Source organism: Thunnus maccoyii, chromosome 1 (assembly GCF_910596095.1).
Source record: "Thunnus maccoyii chromosome 1, fThuMac1.1, whole genome shotgun sequence".
Taxonomy (NCBI): Eukaryota; Metazoa; Chordata; class Actinopteri; order Scombriformes; family Scombridae; genus Thunnus; species Thunnus maccoyii.
In genome coordinates this window covers 3,368,537-3,386,616 of record NC_056533.1, presented here as the reverse complement: position 1 = coordinate 3,386,616, position 18,080 = coordinate 3,368,537, and the positions used below count along the sequence as shown (strand labels likewise).

At 40.8% G+C, this 18,080-nt stretch overlaps 2 protein-coding genes across 4 annotated transcripts in view; one reads left to right on the top strand and one right to left on the bottom strand.

Moving 5' to 3' along the window:
- Positions 1 to 304: 304 nt before the first annotated feature.
- On the bottom strand, positions 305 to 12,856 carry lmnl3 (lamin L3). The gene is made up of 11 exons (XM_042415951.1): positions 12,182 to 12,856; positions 11,256 to 11,412; positions 9,961 to 10,086; positions 9,683 to 9,853; positions 9,440 to 9,565; positions 7,204 to 7,424; positions 6,866 to 7,085; positions 5,982 to 6,089; positions 5,731 to 5,847; positions 5,270 to 5,380; positions 305 to 650 (listed from the first exon to the last, which is right to left on the bottom strand). Exons 1-11 carry the CDS (start codon positions 12,574 to 12,576, stop codon positions 615 to 617), a joined length of 1,788 nt encoding a protein of 595 aa, XP_042271885.1. The 5' UTR covers positions 12,577 to 12,856; the 3' UTR covers positions 305 to 614.
- A 4,477-nt stretch (positions 12,857 to 17,333) lies between these two features.
- The window catches only part of adamtsl3 (ADAMTS-like 3), a 296,275-nt gene continuing 295,528 nt past the window's right edge, over positions 17,334 to 18,080 (top strand). For all 3 annotated transcript variants that reach the window (XM_042405614.1, XM_042405652.1, XM_042405660.1), the window contains exon 1: positions 17,334 to 17,554. The gene's annotated coding sequence lies outside the window, so the exon portion shown is untranslated. The remainder of the gene's footprint in view (positions 17,555 to 18,080) is intronic.

Sequence of the window (18,080 nt, the reverse complement as noted above, 5' to 3'; positions counted from 1 at the left end):
GTCTGAATCACTAGATACCACTAGAGGCAAGTGAAAATAGGTTTTTGAATTTGGGTGAACTGACCCTTTAACTGTTGCTGCTGCGAATCCCGTCCAGCTCACCGACCCCCTCCTGCTATGACCTGAACATGAGTGATGAGCGACCCGTGTGAAGCGTCTGCTTTGTGCTGCTTGGACTCATTTGGGGAGAAACTTCAAACGCAATGTGGGGACAAGCTGTGTTGTCCCCATAAATTCAACTGTAATTCCATTTGTTGCAATAAACAGACCTTCATACTTTAGAGCCATGTGTCTGACAACTGTATTTGTTTAGAAAACTTTATTATGCCAACAGTTTTATTTCTCACACACAGACACACATTTAAATGAGGTCAAATCAAGGCAAAGCTCCTATCTTTTTTTGTGCAGTTAGAGCGATGAAACAAATGAGGTGTACTGAGGTTGATACAGTTGCTTTAAGGTGTCAAACTGACACACGTCCGTGTCCTACTGTGAGTTGTCGGAGTTGAGGTGGTTGCATAAGTCAACACTGGAACTGGACAGCTGCAGGAGTGGCCGCAGACCATCCGGGTTCCCCAGGCAGATGTGAAGGACAGAAGGAGATGGACAAGCAATCACATGACGGCACAGCTGGCCTCCTTAGATAGCTCCTGAAGAAAACAACAGTTAATCAGTTTCCATCATGGGACACTTGCTGGTCTAACAGCAGCAGCCTTGTTAGCACTGAACATGCAGTTAGAGGAAAGCATGTCTAATGATTCTGAGCAGGAAGTTACTGATGATAGCCGTCATCATGTGGAAACCTCCAGAACTCCAGACGTGTGTTTGCAGGCAAGTCTAGCGACGGAATAAACATTATATACATATGTAAGGTAGTTCATGGGGAAAAAATACTTTATGCACACAAACTATTAAATTAGCATTCATATTAACATTTTAGCATATTAAGTGTCAGATACTTTAATCGTTTAATCCAAAAATCATATCCACACATCTCCGTCAAAAACCTAAACCACTAAATATCAGCTCATTTTGATCAGATTATCCAAGGTCTGACAACAACCTGTCACTCATTCACTACTCCCTATACCATAAACAACTTTTGAGATTTCTGACACTTAAATTATCCTCATTTTGAGTCATCACTGTCAACTACAGAGTCACATTAGCAATTTTTGCATGTATAAAAATGTGATGAATTGCTTTGTGGGATTATTGGCAGAAAGCAGTGTACATGGACACTACTCTGGAATTTGAGGGCACTACATACTGGATATATTTACATTCAGATAAAATGGACAGTAAATAAATAGTGATTTCAGATACAGACTGTTTCTTTTGTGCTGCATTTAATTTTAAGGCCCTGCACACCTGCACAGGTGTTTCCAGCTCTCCTGGCTCATTAGACCTCTGTACAGGTTGAAGGTGGGCGGAGCTATTCTGGCCATTACTGTGAGGTCATCAAACTCTATACACCAAGAATGATAAAAGGAGTCATTTGTGCTGCTCTGGCAGGTTGAGTAAATCTGTGTGCATGAATTAAGAAAGTCGATAGCATGAATTAGTAACTTGTGTGCACAAATTAATTTAAAAAACAAACAAACAAGGCTTTTCCCTTTAACGCACACCAAGCTTAAGCAAATGCACACTGAGCAGACGACTTCTATATGACAGTAATAAACTGAAGTGAACTGTTCTGAACACATTCTCCAGTCAACTTTTTTTTTTTTTTTTTTTTTTTTTTAAAAACAAAAAGTTGACAAAAAAAGTGGAGGGAAGCATACACTAATTTCAAGCCTTCAAGTGCACATGTGACAAATGAAAGCAGAAAACAATAAAATAGTAGAGAAACATACTGAATGCAAATGTTTACATACAGGTCTTGAGGGAATGCTTTGATGAGAATGAAAAATGATGCGCGTCACTTGTTCTTCAGTCACCAACCCAACTGAACACCTATGGGGAGATTTTGGAGCCCCGTGCCAGACGGACAGCGTTCTCCATCCATCAAAACACTGAATGAGGGAATATCTTTTGGAAGAATGCTGTTCGTCCCTTCGGAAGAGTTCTACACACTTGAGAATCGATCACGAAAAGCAGCTGGAGGGAAAACCTCTTTGCTGTGATTGGGTTTTAAATTTGGTTTTCAAATTTGTCACGTTTACTGGGAATCCACATCACTACTGAAGCGTTCAGTCCACACTGACTCAGACCTATACGACTGCTCAAAAGTTTGGGCCACTTAGAAATGTCTTATTTTTGTTAATGTGGTGAATGACTATTGTATAAAATGTGATTTTTATTGGAATATCTACATGGGTGTACAGAGGCCCATTGTCAGCAACCATCACTCCTGTGTTCCTGTGGCACGTTGTGTTAGCTAATCAAAGTTTATCATGTTAAAAGGCTAATTGATCATTGGAAAACCATTGTGCAATTAGGTTAGCAGATTAAAACTGTTGTGCTGATTAAGGAGGCAATAAAATTGGCCTTCCATAAGCTAGTTGACGATCTGGAGCATCAGCATTTGTGGGTTCGATTATAGTCTCAAAATGGCCAGGAAAAAAAAAGAACTTTCTTCTGAAACTCATCGGTCTATTCTTCTGAGAAATGAAGGCTATTCCATGTGAGAAACTGCCAAGAAACTGAAGATCTCATACAACGGTGTGTACTACTCCCTTCACAGGACAGTGCAAACTGGCTCTAACCAGAAATAGAAAGAGAAGTGGGAGGCACTGGTGCATAACTGGGCAAGAGGACAAGTACATCAGAGTCTCTAATTTGAGAAAGAACGCCTCACAGGTCCTCAACTGGCAGCTTCATTAAATGGTTCCTGCAAAACACCGGTCTCAATGTCAGTGAGGAGGTAACTCCAGGATCCTGGCCTTCTAGGCAGAGTAGCAAAGAAAAAGACATATCTGAGACTGGCCAATGACAGGAAAAGATAAAGATGGGCAAAAGAACACAGATGTTGGACAGAGGAAGTGTTATGGACAGATGAATCTAAGTAAGTTTGAAGTGTTTGGATGGCGTGGGGTGAAATTTCTTCAGATTACCTCAACATATTGACAGCTAGAATGCCAAAGGTCTGCCAGGCTGTAATCGCTGCAAACTGAGGATTCTTTGACGAAAGTAAAACTTGAAGGACACAATTATTCTTTCATGTAAAAATTATTATTTCTAACCTTAAAGAAATAATGAATGAAGAGTTTTTTTCTGAGTGATCCCAAACATTTAAGTGGTAGTGTATGTTTATCCATCACTGTCACAGGTGACTCATGTTTTGGTCATGCCCAAATTTGCACAGGTTTTGGCAAAAACATTTTTTGAGGTGATTTCAGAAGTTTTGCAGCTTAACACCGTGTCTAGACAGCGAGCGTAGCCTGAGCAGCACGTCAGCAGAGCAGCAGCAAGTGCTCCATCTGTGTGTCTACACCGGAGGCGTTCAGGTACAGCGTTGAGCGTAGGTCACCTGCGTGTTGGAAGTTCAGAGTCCAATACACACGACTGTAGTGACACGAGTAAAATAAAATAGACTGGAAGCATAAATGAATGCCTCAGGGTGCGGTTACACCTGTGAGATGCGGCAGAGGTTACGATGAGAGTGAATCTGCTGCTGGTGACGTGCACCTGAAAACACATCTGACATGCTTGCTGTCTCTTCTCCTTATATAGCAATCGTCAGTACACCAACTGAAGAACTTCTAACTACTTCCATACAGTCTAATGTCATAGCTTTCATATTTCTGAGTACTTTTACTCTGGAACTCACTTCACCCTCCCTCGTTAAAATTACTGTTGAGAAATGTAATATCACTTAAAATAGGAGAAAATAAAGTTCACATCATGAGGAGCTTGAATAAGCATTTTTACAATCACTAACATGAACACAGTATTTTGTTATCTAACTGCATGATGAACTTTTAAGTTCATGGAAGTCCATAAAGCACTTTCCCTTCCTATTTTTCACCTACAGTATTTATCAACTCTGTCATTTTAATAGTGATTTGTAATACACAATGAGTTTACAGTTTTTCACTCTGCTTTAGTTTTTGGTCAGCATATCTAGATTAATAATATTTATCAGCTGTATTAATTTAAATTTACCATTTGATATTTTCCCTACAGGTTGAAACACACAGCAGGATTCATGTCAACGTGTCAGATAATGAGGAAAAGGTTAAAGCCACACCTCGGTTGATTTTCAATAAAACATTAATGTCAGACTTATCCTTAGAGTGTTTCCTGAGTGTGGTCATGATGATGATGATGATGATGATGATGATGTGTGACATGTTGCTGGTAAATAAAACAGGTAAACAAATGTTAAAAACTGCAGCAGATGTTACTAGTTGACGGCAAGTCTCTGCTGCGGTTCATATCATTTAGTTTTAGTGTGATCAGGCTTATCATGGCCGATCAGCTGAAAACTGGCCATTTTTGATTGGTGGCCAATCAGTCGGTGCATCTGTAGCCTTTTCTTTTAAGATCTGAAGGATGTACAGTACTGATGCCTGCTACACAAAAACAGATATCAGAGCCACAGTTTGTTTTTTGTCTGTTTCCTTTTTTGAACGTGTTTTGATAGATCTGTGTGTGTGCAAGAACTTTTAAGTATGTTTTCACAAGGGGAAGGCTTGTCTGGAGATTGGTTGGGGGGTAAAGGTAAATGTGGGCTATTATGTGAGTAGAGGGCAGGCTTTTGTGCTGTTGTGCTGGGGTTCAAATGTTCTTATAAAAGTCAATTGTTTTCTCTACACTGTATATCAATAAAAGTAAAAAAAAATACGCTGTGGTTCCAGGATGATGCACGTCACTTGCATGTCTGAGTCAGCGTGGATCGATACGTTTGATAAAATGGAAGCGTTTCTGTTCCATGAGACGGGCGAGACGAGTGTCAGGAACTCTGTGTGGATTGCTCTTTAGAAATGAGCTCCCTGTTGGGTTAGAGTTGTTGACATGTTGGTGAATAAGGCACAAAGGCAGCAGCTGTCTTAAACAAGCCATGCATCTTGAGAGAAATACAGAGCAGACAAGCGGGGGGGGTTGGGGAGGGGGGGGGCGGGGGTTCAGCAGGGCAGCATCACCCTCCTCACCTACTGTACAGTGTGTATTCAAGACACAGAACAACACTTCTTCTTCTTCCTCTTTGGCTTCAGCATAGGCAGAGGGAACAAAAAGTCGACATCAGGTTTCATACACTGCAGTGTTTGTGCATGTATAACAGCACTCTACACTTCCTCACTGGTGATATGGAACGTTTGTTTACCTGTCTCCTGAAGTGCTGGATGTCACTGCCTGACACGAACTCTTCATCAAACTCTAGTTCGGTTTCCTCATCACCTCTGCTCTGCACGCACACCCTGCGCTCAGCCATCTCCTGAGAAGGTATTACATGACTCCACTGAGTTACACTGTAAGATTGCCATGACGACAGGATTTGCAGAAGGTTTGACGGTTTCATGCTTTTAAAAAAATGATAATGACACCACTTTTGGCATTCTGTGCCAAAGGTAAGTATTACTAGTTTCCAGTGTACTTGTGTTTTTCTTATGTGATATGTTGAAACACAGTAAGATGAAGCAGATCATTCTTCAAGTATAAAAAAAGGAAAACAATTCAAGAAAATTAAAAATACCTTAAAAAAAAAGGAAAAAAAATCTCAATTCACTGTAGTGATAGAGCAGTGTGTACAGGTGCTTGCTGGGAGATGTAGTTAGCTTCATTTACCTCATGGTTGGGATTCAGGAGGATCACCCTCACATCAGTCACAGGGCCCCAGGTCCTGTGGCCCTGCAGAATCAGGTCCCCAGAGTCAGCCTCTGCCTCTGCACCTGCTGCCCAGATCTGTAAAGTGTGCATGCACGCACACGCACTTTAGTACGGTGTTTTTCATGATCTGCCCCTGAAGACTGTAACACTGATTTAAAAAAAAAAAAAAAAAGGGAATACAGTTAAACATCAGCGATGTAAGTACTCACAGTGAGTGTCTGCCCCCCAGCCAGGACGCAGGAGGAGGGGATGTGGAAGGAGATGTCTCCCTTGTCTAAGTATGTCCTCCGAACCACCCAGCCACCAAGTGGCTGCTCCTGGAAGTGCACACATGAGAAAAAGCAACAGTGATGCTATTTTTACACTTCTGGTTAGATGCTAACTATGCCCGCCCTGCATTTCATAACCACCTTCTGTTTTGTTGTAGATACTTTACTTCTGAATTGGGTTGGTGGTCACTGTTAGCCCTGTTTTGTTTTGGTCAGTTTAGTCTTAGGCTTTGTACAGATTGCAGGCAAATCAGATTTGTTTCTCAGTTCAGATCTTTAAGACAGACTGTTTGAACTGTTATTTGTAAGTGATCAGATTGGATTTGTGTGCCCAGACGATATCAAGCTATCTGCACAGGTTGCTGTGGTAACGAAACAGGCGTCAGTAACTACGTACGTGGGTGATGCAACTTTCCAACACGGAAGCCTGAGAAATGGAGATCCATCATCCCCCCAAAGTGCCAGCAGTGTCATGTTACAAGTGATGCAAAAGACACTTTGAAATCAGATTTGATGCCAATAAATGGATTCGGGCTGGCAGTGTGAACAAGGACTAATACTGTTTTGGTAGTTTAGGGGGAAGACCTGTTGGAGCTGTGGTTGTGTGGTTGTGTTAAGTCTGCAACATCAACCAAGATAACGTCCACAACTTCAGGTCTGCATTAAAAATATCCTGCTTATTTCTGGACAAATGGGAACCATGATGCATTAAAGTCACTGATCCGTATCTTTCCAAATGACAACTATGTCATGATGGAGAGAAACTGTGACATTAAAATTAGTTCTTAATAAAAAGCCATTACCCAGCTGAATCACATTCTTACCGTCTCGGAAACGTTCTTCAGTCTAACGTATCTTCCGTCCACGTCGACCTCCGTCACGCTCACGGCTCCGTGCTCTGCTGAACGACTGGACATCTTATAGGCAGGTGAGCTGCCAGAGGCTCCCTCATGTTTTCTCTTCTTCCCTCGGAGCTTGCGGCTGCTGTGTTCGTGTGTTCGTGGTACGGTGGAACGCTGGGAGGGGCTGGGTGACAGCTGCAGTCTGTCAGAAAAAACACAAGTTGATCTGTGAACCAGGAAACATGTTTCTGACCGACAGTGACGGACGAAACGGATGATGCCTTGCTCAACTACTGCATGATGAAAAACGGATCAGATACCTCTGCTCCTCCACCTCCAGCATCTTCCTGTAGGCGTTGATCTCCATGTCCAGAGCTAGCTTGACGTCCAGCAGGTTCTCGTATTCTTCCAGCTGGCTGTACATCTGGCTCCTCATGTTCAGCATCTCCTGCTCCTTCTGACTAAGTTTCTGCTGCCAAATGTCCCGTTCCTGGTCCCGAGTCCTCTCCAGCTCCTGGAGGCGGCTCTCCAACACCATTTTCTAACAGACGGGGAAGGATGAATGACATGTGGACAGAAAAAAAAGAAAATTTAACAATCTCATTACCCACACACCATGCTACAACAAAGCTTGGTATAAAACTACACAAATACAAGAGACAAGAGTCAGTTCAAGATAAACTCACTTTAGAATGAGCCAGAAAGAAACTAATAAAATGATATCTTCTAAAGTTAGTTTTTTTTAGCATAAAATTTCCTGTGTTTCTGTCGCTTCACTTCAGCTCGACATGGAAACACTGTTCAGGGAAACACAAAGGACATTTTGTACTAAAAAGACTCATCTTCAAGCCTCATTTGAACTTCTAATGGTCAGTATGAACAGGAGGAATGATTACATTTGGACAGACTTGAAGTAGAAACACCACCTTGCAGTTGTATGTCTCTGCCAATCTGTCAAGTTGCATTTTACATCCATGTCTGTCAAGACTAAATATTTGTAGTAAAGACTTTGAAGGAATTTAATAAAAGGTATTAAGTGTATTTTCCTTGTATGTGTTCACATACTTGGCCAATAAAGCTGACTCTGTTAGAATACAGAGTTGTAGCCATGACAATAGACAATGCTTTAGATATGGATGTTTCTGTAAAGATGCTTCACACATCTTCAACCCGGCAGCACAGAAGATCTAAACAATCACCACAGTTTCAAGATGGCATCAAGATTAGTGTCACCAACGCAGTATCTGACCAAATGTGAAATATGGTCATAATTTCCCCTTCTGTTCCTGAGTTATGGCTTTGAATAGTGGCGAGAAAAGTGTTTCTGCAGAACATTATGATGTCACAGTGAAGTTGACCTTTGACCTTTTGATCCTATTAGACATTTGTGTGAAACTTTGTCATAATTAGTGTATGAATTCTTGAGTTATGGCCAAAAAAAGTGTTTTGTGAGGTCACAGTGACCTTTGACCACCAAATTCTAATCATCCTTGAGTCCAAGTGGACTTTTGTGGCAAGTTTGAAGAAATTCCCTCACGGCGTTCCTGAGATATTGTGTTCACAAGGATGAGACGGACACACGGACAACCTGAGAACATACTGCCTCTGGCCACAGCTGTCACTGGCACGGAGGCATAAAAATTATGAACCATTCCTTTAAATCCTAACGGCTCATTTAGATTGTCCATGACCTGACGAACTAACCACTCTGCTGCTAATACTCAATGCTATGTTACTGTAGCAGCAGGAACTAAAGTGACAGGTTGTTGCATCTGCTGCGGTCAGTTAGACAGGAGCACCCAGAGCGTTAGCAGCAGCTAGCTGCTGTGTTTAATTATTGAAGTGCCTACACATACTCGATTTGTTCCTTTATATAATCTCATTAGGTTATTCACAACACTCCACTCTTTTTATACAGTTGTGATGCTACGCTGGATGCTGTTTGTTTTTACAATACTAGCAAGTTTTGGCTGCTATCAGTTAGCTACACACACTATACTATGTAGCCTAAAGTAAAACATACATTGCCAGTATCAGGCCACAGGCTGCAGATGATCTCATCTAAATGAGCTGCTTACTGCATGTAGGTTTGTTTTGTTTTACAGAGAGATGTGTGGATATATTTCAGATTTAACCTGTTTGCCTGCTGAACATTTTGTTATCTTCAGGGCTGCGACGATTAATCGATCGACCAACAATTAATCTCCAGATATTTTGATAAAAATCACTCAAAAGCCTTAATTGATTAAGCTGCTAGCCTCTAGATATTTTGTTTTGCTCCAACTGAAGATTGATTTATGAGTTGTTATTTCTAACCAGTCAACTTACACCAACCAGTACAGATGTGTCACTTGAATCCTTGCTTGTCATCCGTCTGTAGTTTCTCCAACCAGCAGATCAAGATCACATCAGTAACTACAACACCTGACATTTGGAATTGCGGAACCTATCCGACATGTGGACTGTGAGGTCTGGAACCGGGGAGTTATGTTGTCTACACAGCTGACCTTGTTTTGTTAACACACTTCTTCATGTGTTGTTATGGACTCCACTTACCTCTTTCTGGTACTGCTGGAGCTGTGAGCTGAGGGTCTCCACTCTGTGCTTGGTTGTCTCCAGTTCATCTCTGGCGGCCGACACTACGTTGCTTTTTTCCAACGCAGCCTGTTGGGCGTTCTGCAGCTAAAATGCAGAAAGAAAAAGTGCAACTTTCAGAAACTTCATATTGAAAAAAAAAAGAAAAAGTGCACTAAACCTGGAGATTTTTTAAACGAATCAACTTAAGTTCTGTGTTTATACCTTTGAGCTGAAGGTCCTGTCGATCTCTTCCTTGTACTGCTGCAGCTGAGACTCGTGGTCCTGGCGGAGTTGCTGCATCGTCTCGGCCAGTTTACTGTCAAACTCCCGTCGTCTTCCCGAGTCCAACTCCACTAAACGGCTCTCGTGTCGGCTCCGGATGTCCATGATTTCCTACAAAAAAAATAACACCTGTGAGTTGTGCAAGGGCCAGTCTGAGGCAACAGCTTAGAACATGTTTTGGGTTTTGGGTTTTGTGTGTGTGTGTGTGTGTGTGTTACCTGCTCACTGATGTTCCTGTGGAGCTCAAGCTGTTCTTTGAGTGTTTGCACCTGGTTCTCCATGTCCACCCTCCTCAGGATCTCAGCGCTCAGCTGGTTCTTGGCATCTGCCAGTACGCCCTCTACCTGGTCAGACACACACACACAGTCAATGAAAACATGCAGTAACACCCAATACAATCAGAACACATTACCCTACATGTGTCTCTTTGCTTGGCATTTTTTGCTTTGCAGTAATCAATACTTGGTCAATAACTGCAGTTACGTCATTAAAGTTTGAGAGGGACATGCTGCAGTAGTTACCACTCTACAGTAATCTGACAGCTGTTGTCAATGCTACTTTTAAAGTATGTTTTCACTTAACTCACAGTACATACAGTGAAGCTTTATGGAACAGACACCATCTACAACATTAATACTCAATCACTTTACTACCAACTCTTTACCACTGCTTTCTTTCAAAGAGATGAGATGAGATGATTGATTTCAATCTTATGACTGTGTGTGAAGTACAGAGCTGGCAACAGGATGGGGTTAGCCTAGCTTAGCATAAAGACTGACAGCAGGGGAAAAGAGCTAGCCTGCCTCTATCCAAAGGGAAAAATACACCTACCAACACCTGTAAAACACAATTGTTTAATCTGTACTCAAATAGAAATGTAAAAACAGCAGTGCTGTGCTGGAACTATTTCTAAAAAAAACAATGTATCCAATCTGGCAACCTCTTTGTGACAATAAGACCCTGGGAAGCTGCGTACAGTCACTGCACCTGACTGCTACTCAAGAAATAGCTCCAGCACATTAAAACCCCTTAAAGCCACAAATGGTTGTTTTACATGTGTGTTTGTGTATGGATTAAAAATACATGTGAATCAGTGAGCTTTAGAGGTGTTGGCAGATGTATTTTTGAGCTTTGGACATAAACAAAATTGCAGTTTTCCCCTGCTTCCCATATTTATGCTAAGCTAGGCTAATAATATCTTGACTCCAGCTCCGTGCTGAACACTCAGATAACTCGGAATGAAAGTGAAAAAACGTATTTCCTAAAATGAGGTTTTAATGTCATCTCTGCATATTAGCTTACCAATATATTGATGTAACCAGGTGGGACTACAACAGTTAGCTAGCCAGCCAATGAGCAGCTTTTTAATAATACTACAAGGAGTCGCTAAAGTCAGACACTTGCAAATCCTACAAATCTGGGCTTTGGGGAGCTTTAACAACTAGAGGATCTTCACGTCTCCAGATAGCCCTCTTTATGTTCTCGCCTGTGTAAGTCTGGCTGTATTTCATACATTTTCCAGCTGGCCCTGCAGATCAGTGAAGTCGTCGTTCAGTGTCCTGTTCTCTGACAGTAGCTTAGTGTACTCAGCATCCTTGGAGCTCAGAGCTGCTTCAACTTTCCTCCACTGAGCCAAAGCATTCGCCAGATCACTCTCCTTCTTCTGGTTCCTGAAGAGGGACAACAGAATTATGTGCACCATAGAAGAAGACTCATATCATGCCAAAATTAATTCAAATATCTGCAAGTTTAACACTACGTTGCTTACTGACATACATGGTTTCACACAACTTGTGAGCCTCTTAGTGTAGTTTAAGACTGCAGATTAATAAAACCTTGTTATAAACCTGCCGTCTCCTAACATCTTTCAAACTAAAAATCCATTCTTAAGGAATTTTATACTCTATAAATCAGGCTTGTGTGATGAACTGTTTTCATGCACATCACATTTTGTAACAACAGGTGCTTTACAAATTTGATAATAAGAGACAAAGCCCAAATATGTATCCCAGTGTACAAGTGTAGATTTTCAAACCAAACTCGGTTCGGGAAACTGTAAATTGAATGTTGCCTCACCTGCCAACAGGAATATAGATGGTAAAATGTGATTCACCGGTATAGTAAGGATCAATGCTCAGTTCGGCAAACATACAATTCAAAGAAATGTGAACGTTTTGTCCCACACTGTACTGTAGAGAAACGCCACAGAGGACAGTGGGATGTAAACCGGTTATAGAAGTGGGAACGTTACTGAAATACCTGCCGTTTGGAGTATTGAATGCATCCAGCATTATACAGCGGTGGGTAACCAATAATTTAAATGTCTTCATCTATATTCTGCCGGTGCGAGCGTCAAGTAAGGTAACATTAAATAAGCAGGTTTTTGAGCGGAGTCTTGTGTTACATCTTTGAATTGCAGTTGGCCTATTTGTCTGCTACCTGGTTTGAAGTTTCCTGTACTCCTCGCACAGATTTCCATAGTCGATCTGCAAACGGGCCCTCTCCCCGGCCAGGCCGTCCAGCGATGTTCTGACGTCGGCCAGCTCCTCTTCGTACAGCCGCCGCACATTGCCCATCTCCCGGCTTTTAGACTCCTCTTTTTCCTCCAGCTGAATAAGCATGGAGGACCTTTCGCTTTCCAGCTCTTGGACCCGCTGGATGTAGTTGGCGAGGCGGTCGTTGAGGTGTCGGAGCTCATCTTTCTCCTGGATGCGGGACCGGCAGGTCGGGCTGGTGCTGGATGCTGAGAGGCCGCCGGCGGCTGCGCTGCGGCGGCTGGCGGAGCGGCTGGCGCGGCTGCTGGAGGCGGCGGGGGTGGAGGTGGCGGAGGCCATGGTAGCTGTGGGCCGGGTGGGCACTGCTGCAGGCACGGTCCACAACAATCCTGATGGTTTAGACGATTTTTAAATATACAAAATGACGGGCCGCAGTAAGGTACACTTAACCGAACGCACGCAAGCAACGGATGCAGCAATATTTGAAATAAAATAAAAGTCACATAGAAACAGTCCTAGAGGAAGGAAATCCCGATCTGGCCATAAGGACTTATTAAATGGACGTTTCCCAACATTAACGGCGTCCACAGCTGAAACCAATCAAACTTGAAGATTTGACGCACTGAGAATAAGTGAAGTGCGGCGCCAAGCGAGCCAAATGATACCATGTATTTCCGGGTAGGATTTTCAAAATAAAAGTATTGACATGTGTTGGTGTGTAAACAGACTGTTCATAAACTACCTCTAATCCAAACACCAGCATTATGGATTATTATTAATGAGGTTCTTAATCTGATGTAATACAAACTACTAAAGTAAAAATAATATAATATTCAAGAAGAAATCTGCACCACATTATAACATTATTGTGTAAAAATATCCATATTGCAACATTATACGGTCATTATGGGCTGTATGTCTACCATCCTAAAATAATAAACATTTTTTCTGGTGTGTATATGATTACTCTTAAAATATTGATTTGTTACCCATAAAATCTGTTGTCTATACAACACATGAAATACAATGGGAAACAAATTCTTTTAGGTGACATTGCACAGTATTTTGGGTAAATAAAAGTGGAATATCATTCAGCATTAATACCTATCTAAACCTGTATAACCACATTTTTTGGACAATCATTATTTGCAGGCTGCTGTCTGGGTTCAAAAGGGACACACTTTTTTTTTTTTAATGAAGTTAATATTGTCATTGTCTGACAGGTCAAACAATAAAAATGAGAAATTCAATGATGATAAATAGAATGAAATCAAGAAAGAAACAAAAAGTAAACAGGCAACTTAAAAATAAAATTAGCCTACTGAATATGCAAGAGCATGCATATGCCAATGATAGAAAAGAAGCAGCAATATGATGGCACTTATTCCACAACTCACAACAGCATCTTGAGCTGATTTAGCTACAGATGCAACCGCCTGTGAGAGCTGAGATTAGTATTGATCATTGAATTTATTTGGAAAACTTAATCAATTCTATAAAACTAACATAAGTACCACTGTAATACTAATAAACAGGCGTTCTCCTTAATAGCACACTCTGACTACTTTAGTTTGATAGCAAAATCGTACAACTTCCGTCAATTTGGGTTTCACTTGACTTGAAAGTGAAATTCCTGCAGGACATCAGCTGATAGAGATGACTGGCCACAAGCCGGTAGGTGATGTCACTTATCACAAGACTTTATTTAAAGGAAAAGTTTGTTTCTGTGAGTTTTTAAACATATATATATATATTTTAAATGTGTGTTTATTATACCTATGACCACATGCGGCAGTATGCTATACTATCTTTAAAAACCGAATGTATTCAATAAAAAAGGGGATCCCCGTCAGCTCATATAACATCTTATATTGTGACATACATTTTAAATAAAAATAGTTAAATGTGAGAAGTTGTAAACATAAAGGTGATCATTTCCATTACAGAATATGTGACTGAATTTCTCTCTGAATGTTGTTGAATATGTCCGGATGAAAGAGGGCGCCATACCTCCATCTCACAGCCTAGTGGTCTTTTTAAAAAAATGTTATTTATTTAATTTCATTTTGAAAGACTGAGCGGCATCAGCAATACATGTGCTGTATTATATATTGTCTGGCTGCCTATGCATTGCTGTCAACTTCTGACTGACTAAATATACCGTTTCTACACTACTGTGTAATTCTATAATAATGCAGTCAGTTGAAATACAGCGTATATGAGTTCAAAAGCACCCTTCAGTCATTCATCCAGCCCTGCAGATGTACAGTATGTCTCCACAGAGCTGAGTCGTGCACAGCGGAGGTCTCTGAGGTCGCTGGCTGACTGAAGCTTTATGATGTTCTCATTAGTCAAAGTCAAACCCAGTCCCTTCATACACTGCCAGCTTCTATTCTTCACCTCATAATAAAAGCCTCGGGGTAGTGTGTGTGCTGGGGTGTGTATATGTGTGTGTGTGTGTGGGAGGTAAGCCTACACACACACCCTTTGATCCCCCCTGCTTGATGGCAGGGAGCTCTGTTTGGCTGAACTATGGGAATAATCACAGTGTGTGTATTGCACTCAGGTGAATGATGGACGCTGACAGAAACCAGGCTACTGGATGTGAAACTGACCCAGTCAGACCACATCATTTCACTATGACTTCAACCCTCAGCTGTGTCAGCGTTTCATCTTAAAACATCCACGTACACCTCTCTTGTAAGTTTCTTCAAAATGGGCTTGCATAGAAAGTTTGCTGGTGAGATGATGATATAGATGGTGACAATTTTTAGTATTTTTAGCAAAATGATGCTCTGGAAATAAAAGTGGTGGAAGAAGTATTCAGAGCATTTATACTACACTGTAAAATGTTACAAATAAACGTTCTGAGTCAAATTTTTTACTGCAGTAAAAGTGCAGAAGATATCAGGAAAATTCATGTTAAAAGTATTGAATATAAGTAGTCATTATGTTGGCACAATGGTTATAGTCAATGTTATATAAAGTTGGATAATGATGCTCTGATAAGTAAGTAGAGTTTTTAATGTTGTAACTGTTTGAGTGGGAGTTGTAACTACTTCTTATACAATTCTATAATCTATAATATTATAAGCATAATTTATAACTAGTATCACATTGATCATAATGTAAACTCTTCATCTGTAACATTATCACTAGCCGTCTTGATAAATGTGAAAGAAAGTAAAAAGTACAATATTTTCAACTGAAATGTAGAGAAATAGAAGTATAAAGTTGCATAAAATTGGTCCAAAATTGTACCTAAATGCAGGTATGTGAGGCAAAGATTGGCTCCTGGGTTTCCCTGTTCAAACTGTACATTATTGTTGGAATATGATGGTTTACTGTGTTTTAATTAAGGAGGATCCACCTTAAGACTGGTAACATCAGTTGATACTGTGCTTTAGTTGTCCATATTCCCATATTTCCAAACAAAGTTACAATTAAGCACATTACCACAAATCAAATATCACACAGTACAGCTGAAGCTTTCGGGGGTCCTGGATTGGGGCTCTCATAGACCCCTGAGACAGTAGTGTGATCACAGTGGTCTTATATATTCCACTGTAAATACAGTATAAGTATAATATTATGAATATTTAATAACACAGAAATTGTATGTAGGAGACATATGAGGTGAACATATAAACTGAACATCAAATAGAATCTCCGGAGAGCACGTATGTTACACACACTAACTACATTGATATGATGGAAATGACTGCTGCTCCATATGCTCTCTGCTCCTCCACACTGCATGGGACAGAGGGGTTGGTCATCAGGCTCGCCTACGCAGCGCTGCATCAAGCTGCTAGAGACAACCAGGGCGGTGCCGGAAACCCACTGATGTACCCTTCACAATTAAAGCATATGCTTATCACCTTGGAAAGAACAACACAAAGTGAGTGAGGAATTCACACAGTAATCTATAGAGCTACACATAAAAAATATATTTAAAAATCAGGGAGATTGGTTTCCACATGAATGTTAGTCAATGATGACAAATGGTTGTATGCTTTACATATTAACATTTATTAAAAGGTATGTTCCAGAGTTAGCCTAATTTGAATTTACAGTCCTTTGCTAGAATGTGAAATGATTCTTCCTGCAAAGCTGAAAAGCTCATAAAGCACACATATAATTACAGTTTGACATTTCAAATGACACAATGAAACCTCCTGCTGTATGTTTACTGTCTCATAGCCAAACATAATATTACACTGAATAAATTACACTTTGATTAATTAAGTTGATATAAGCTGAGGCTTGATGGATTTTTGACAGCATTTTATCCTCAAATAACCTTTTAGGATCTGTGCAACAGTTATATGAGGGCGGGGCCCATACTGACCAAAAGGCCCCATGAAGAGGCTGATAACAGGTCACAACCTACTTACCTATATTTAAATCTTTTTTTTTTTTTTTTTTTTTTTTTTAAAAACAGATTTAAAACACATATTATGTAAGACAGAAAACATAAAAATAACATAAAATCTGATTTGATATCATGCAGTCAATTAGGCATTTGCCACTTTCCTATAGCCCTCTATTCTAGTAGCATTGTTGTGTTGTTACCCACGCACACTGATAGTTCGCTTTTCAGCTATATGGGAATGTGAGTTTGCTACATGGGACCCATGATACATAGGATACTATGAATGTAATTTCTAGGAGACAGGGTTGCACACACACACACACACACACACACACACACACACACACACACACACACACACACACTTTATACCCATGTAGTCCACATTTAACCCATATGGGGACACACATGGACATATTGACTGAGCTTTTACCAGTGTTAGCCTCTGGTTAGAGAATGACTGATGGACTACTAAAGTAAATAAGCAAGTGGATAGTCTAACTAGGGCACAAATTGACAAATAAATAATAAAACAATACAAACTATAAAGAGATTTAAATAAAATAATACACGAATAAATGATGAGACAAACACTAACTAAAGCAGACATACCAGTTGTACTTAAGTTATTTCAGCGCGTTTTTCTGTATCTGTTTTACGTTGATAGTAATGGGCGGAAGTTGTATAGCAGTGTCTAACTTGACTGTGGTCCCAAGTTGTGTGTCAGGCTGGCAGACGGTCTGTGCGCCGCTCGGAGCTGGAGACGTAAAGTACCGGCGCGTTGATCTCTCTGACAGCTCGTCGGTTTCTCACTTTTTGGACGTTTCTGTGTTTGTCTCGCGCTGTGGACGGCGGGGATCGGGGCTTTGAGGACAATCGGACTGTTTTTTGGAGAATAAACTGATGTTGCATCTCCACATGAGCGCATAGGGAGCGCAGAAGGTAAGGTGTTTATATCTCCCCAAACACACACACACTCACACATCAGGCTGGCAGCAGCAGCACCGTTTACCTGCAGCTGCTGCCGTTAGTTATTTGCCAAATTCACTCTTGTCAGGTCTTGATGCTGCTGATGCGCATGATGCCGTGAACAGAGTCAGAGTCCTGGAAGATTTCGCTTTACGTTTAGAAACTTACAAACTTGCTGTGATCTGTGCACACGCGTCATGGTACTGCTAAGAAGAAAAAAAAAAATACATGAAGCCAAATCAGCCCCGTGCCGTCGCTGTGGCTCTGTACAGTGTTCCTGCAGGTGAATTTCCCTTTCAACACCAACAAGACCCCCCCTGTAACGCAGTACTCCTCTAATGTTCTCAAGGGGCTGCTGTGTGACTTTGGCGGCTAGAATTGACTTCATCAATAACTATCATTTATTTTCATTATTGAATAAATTAATTATTAAAAATTAATCATTAATAATTAAATCTATAAAATGTCAAAAAATAATGAAAAATGCCACAAGCGGAAA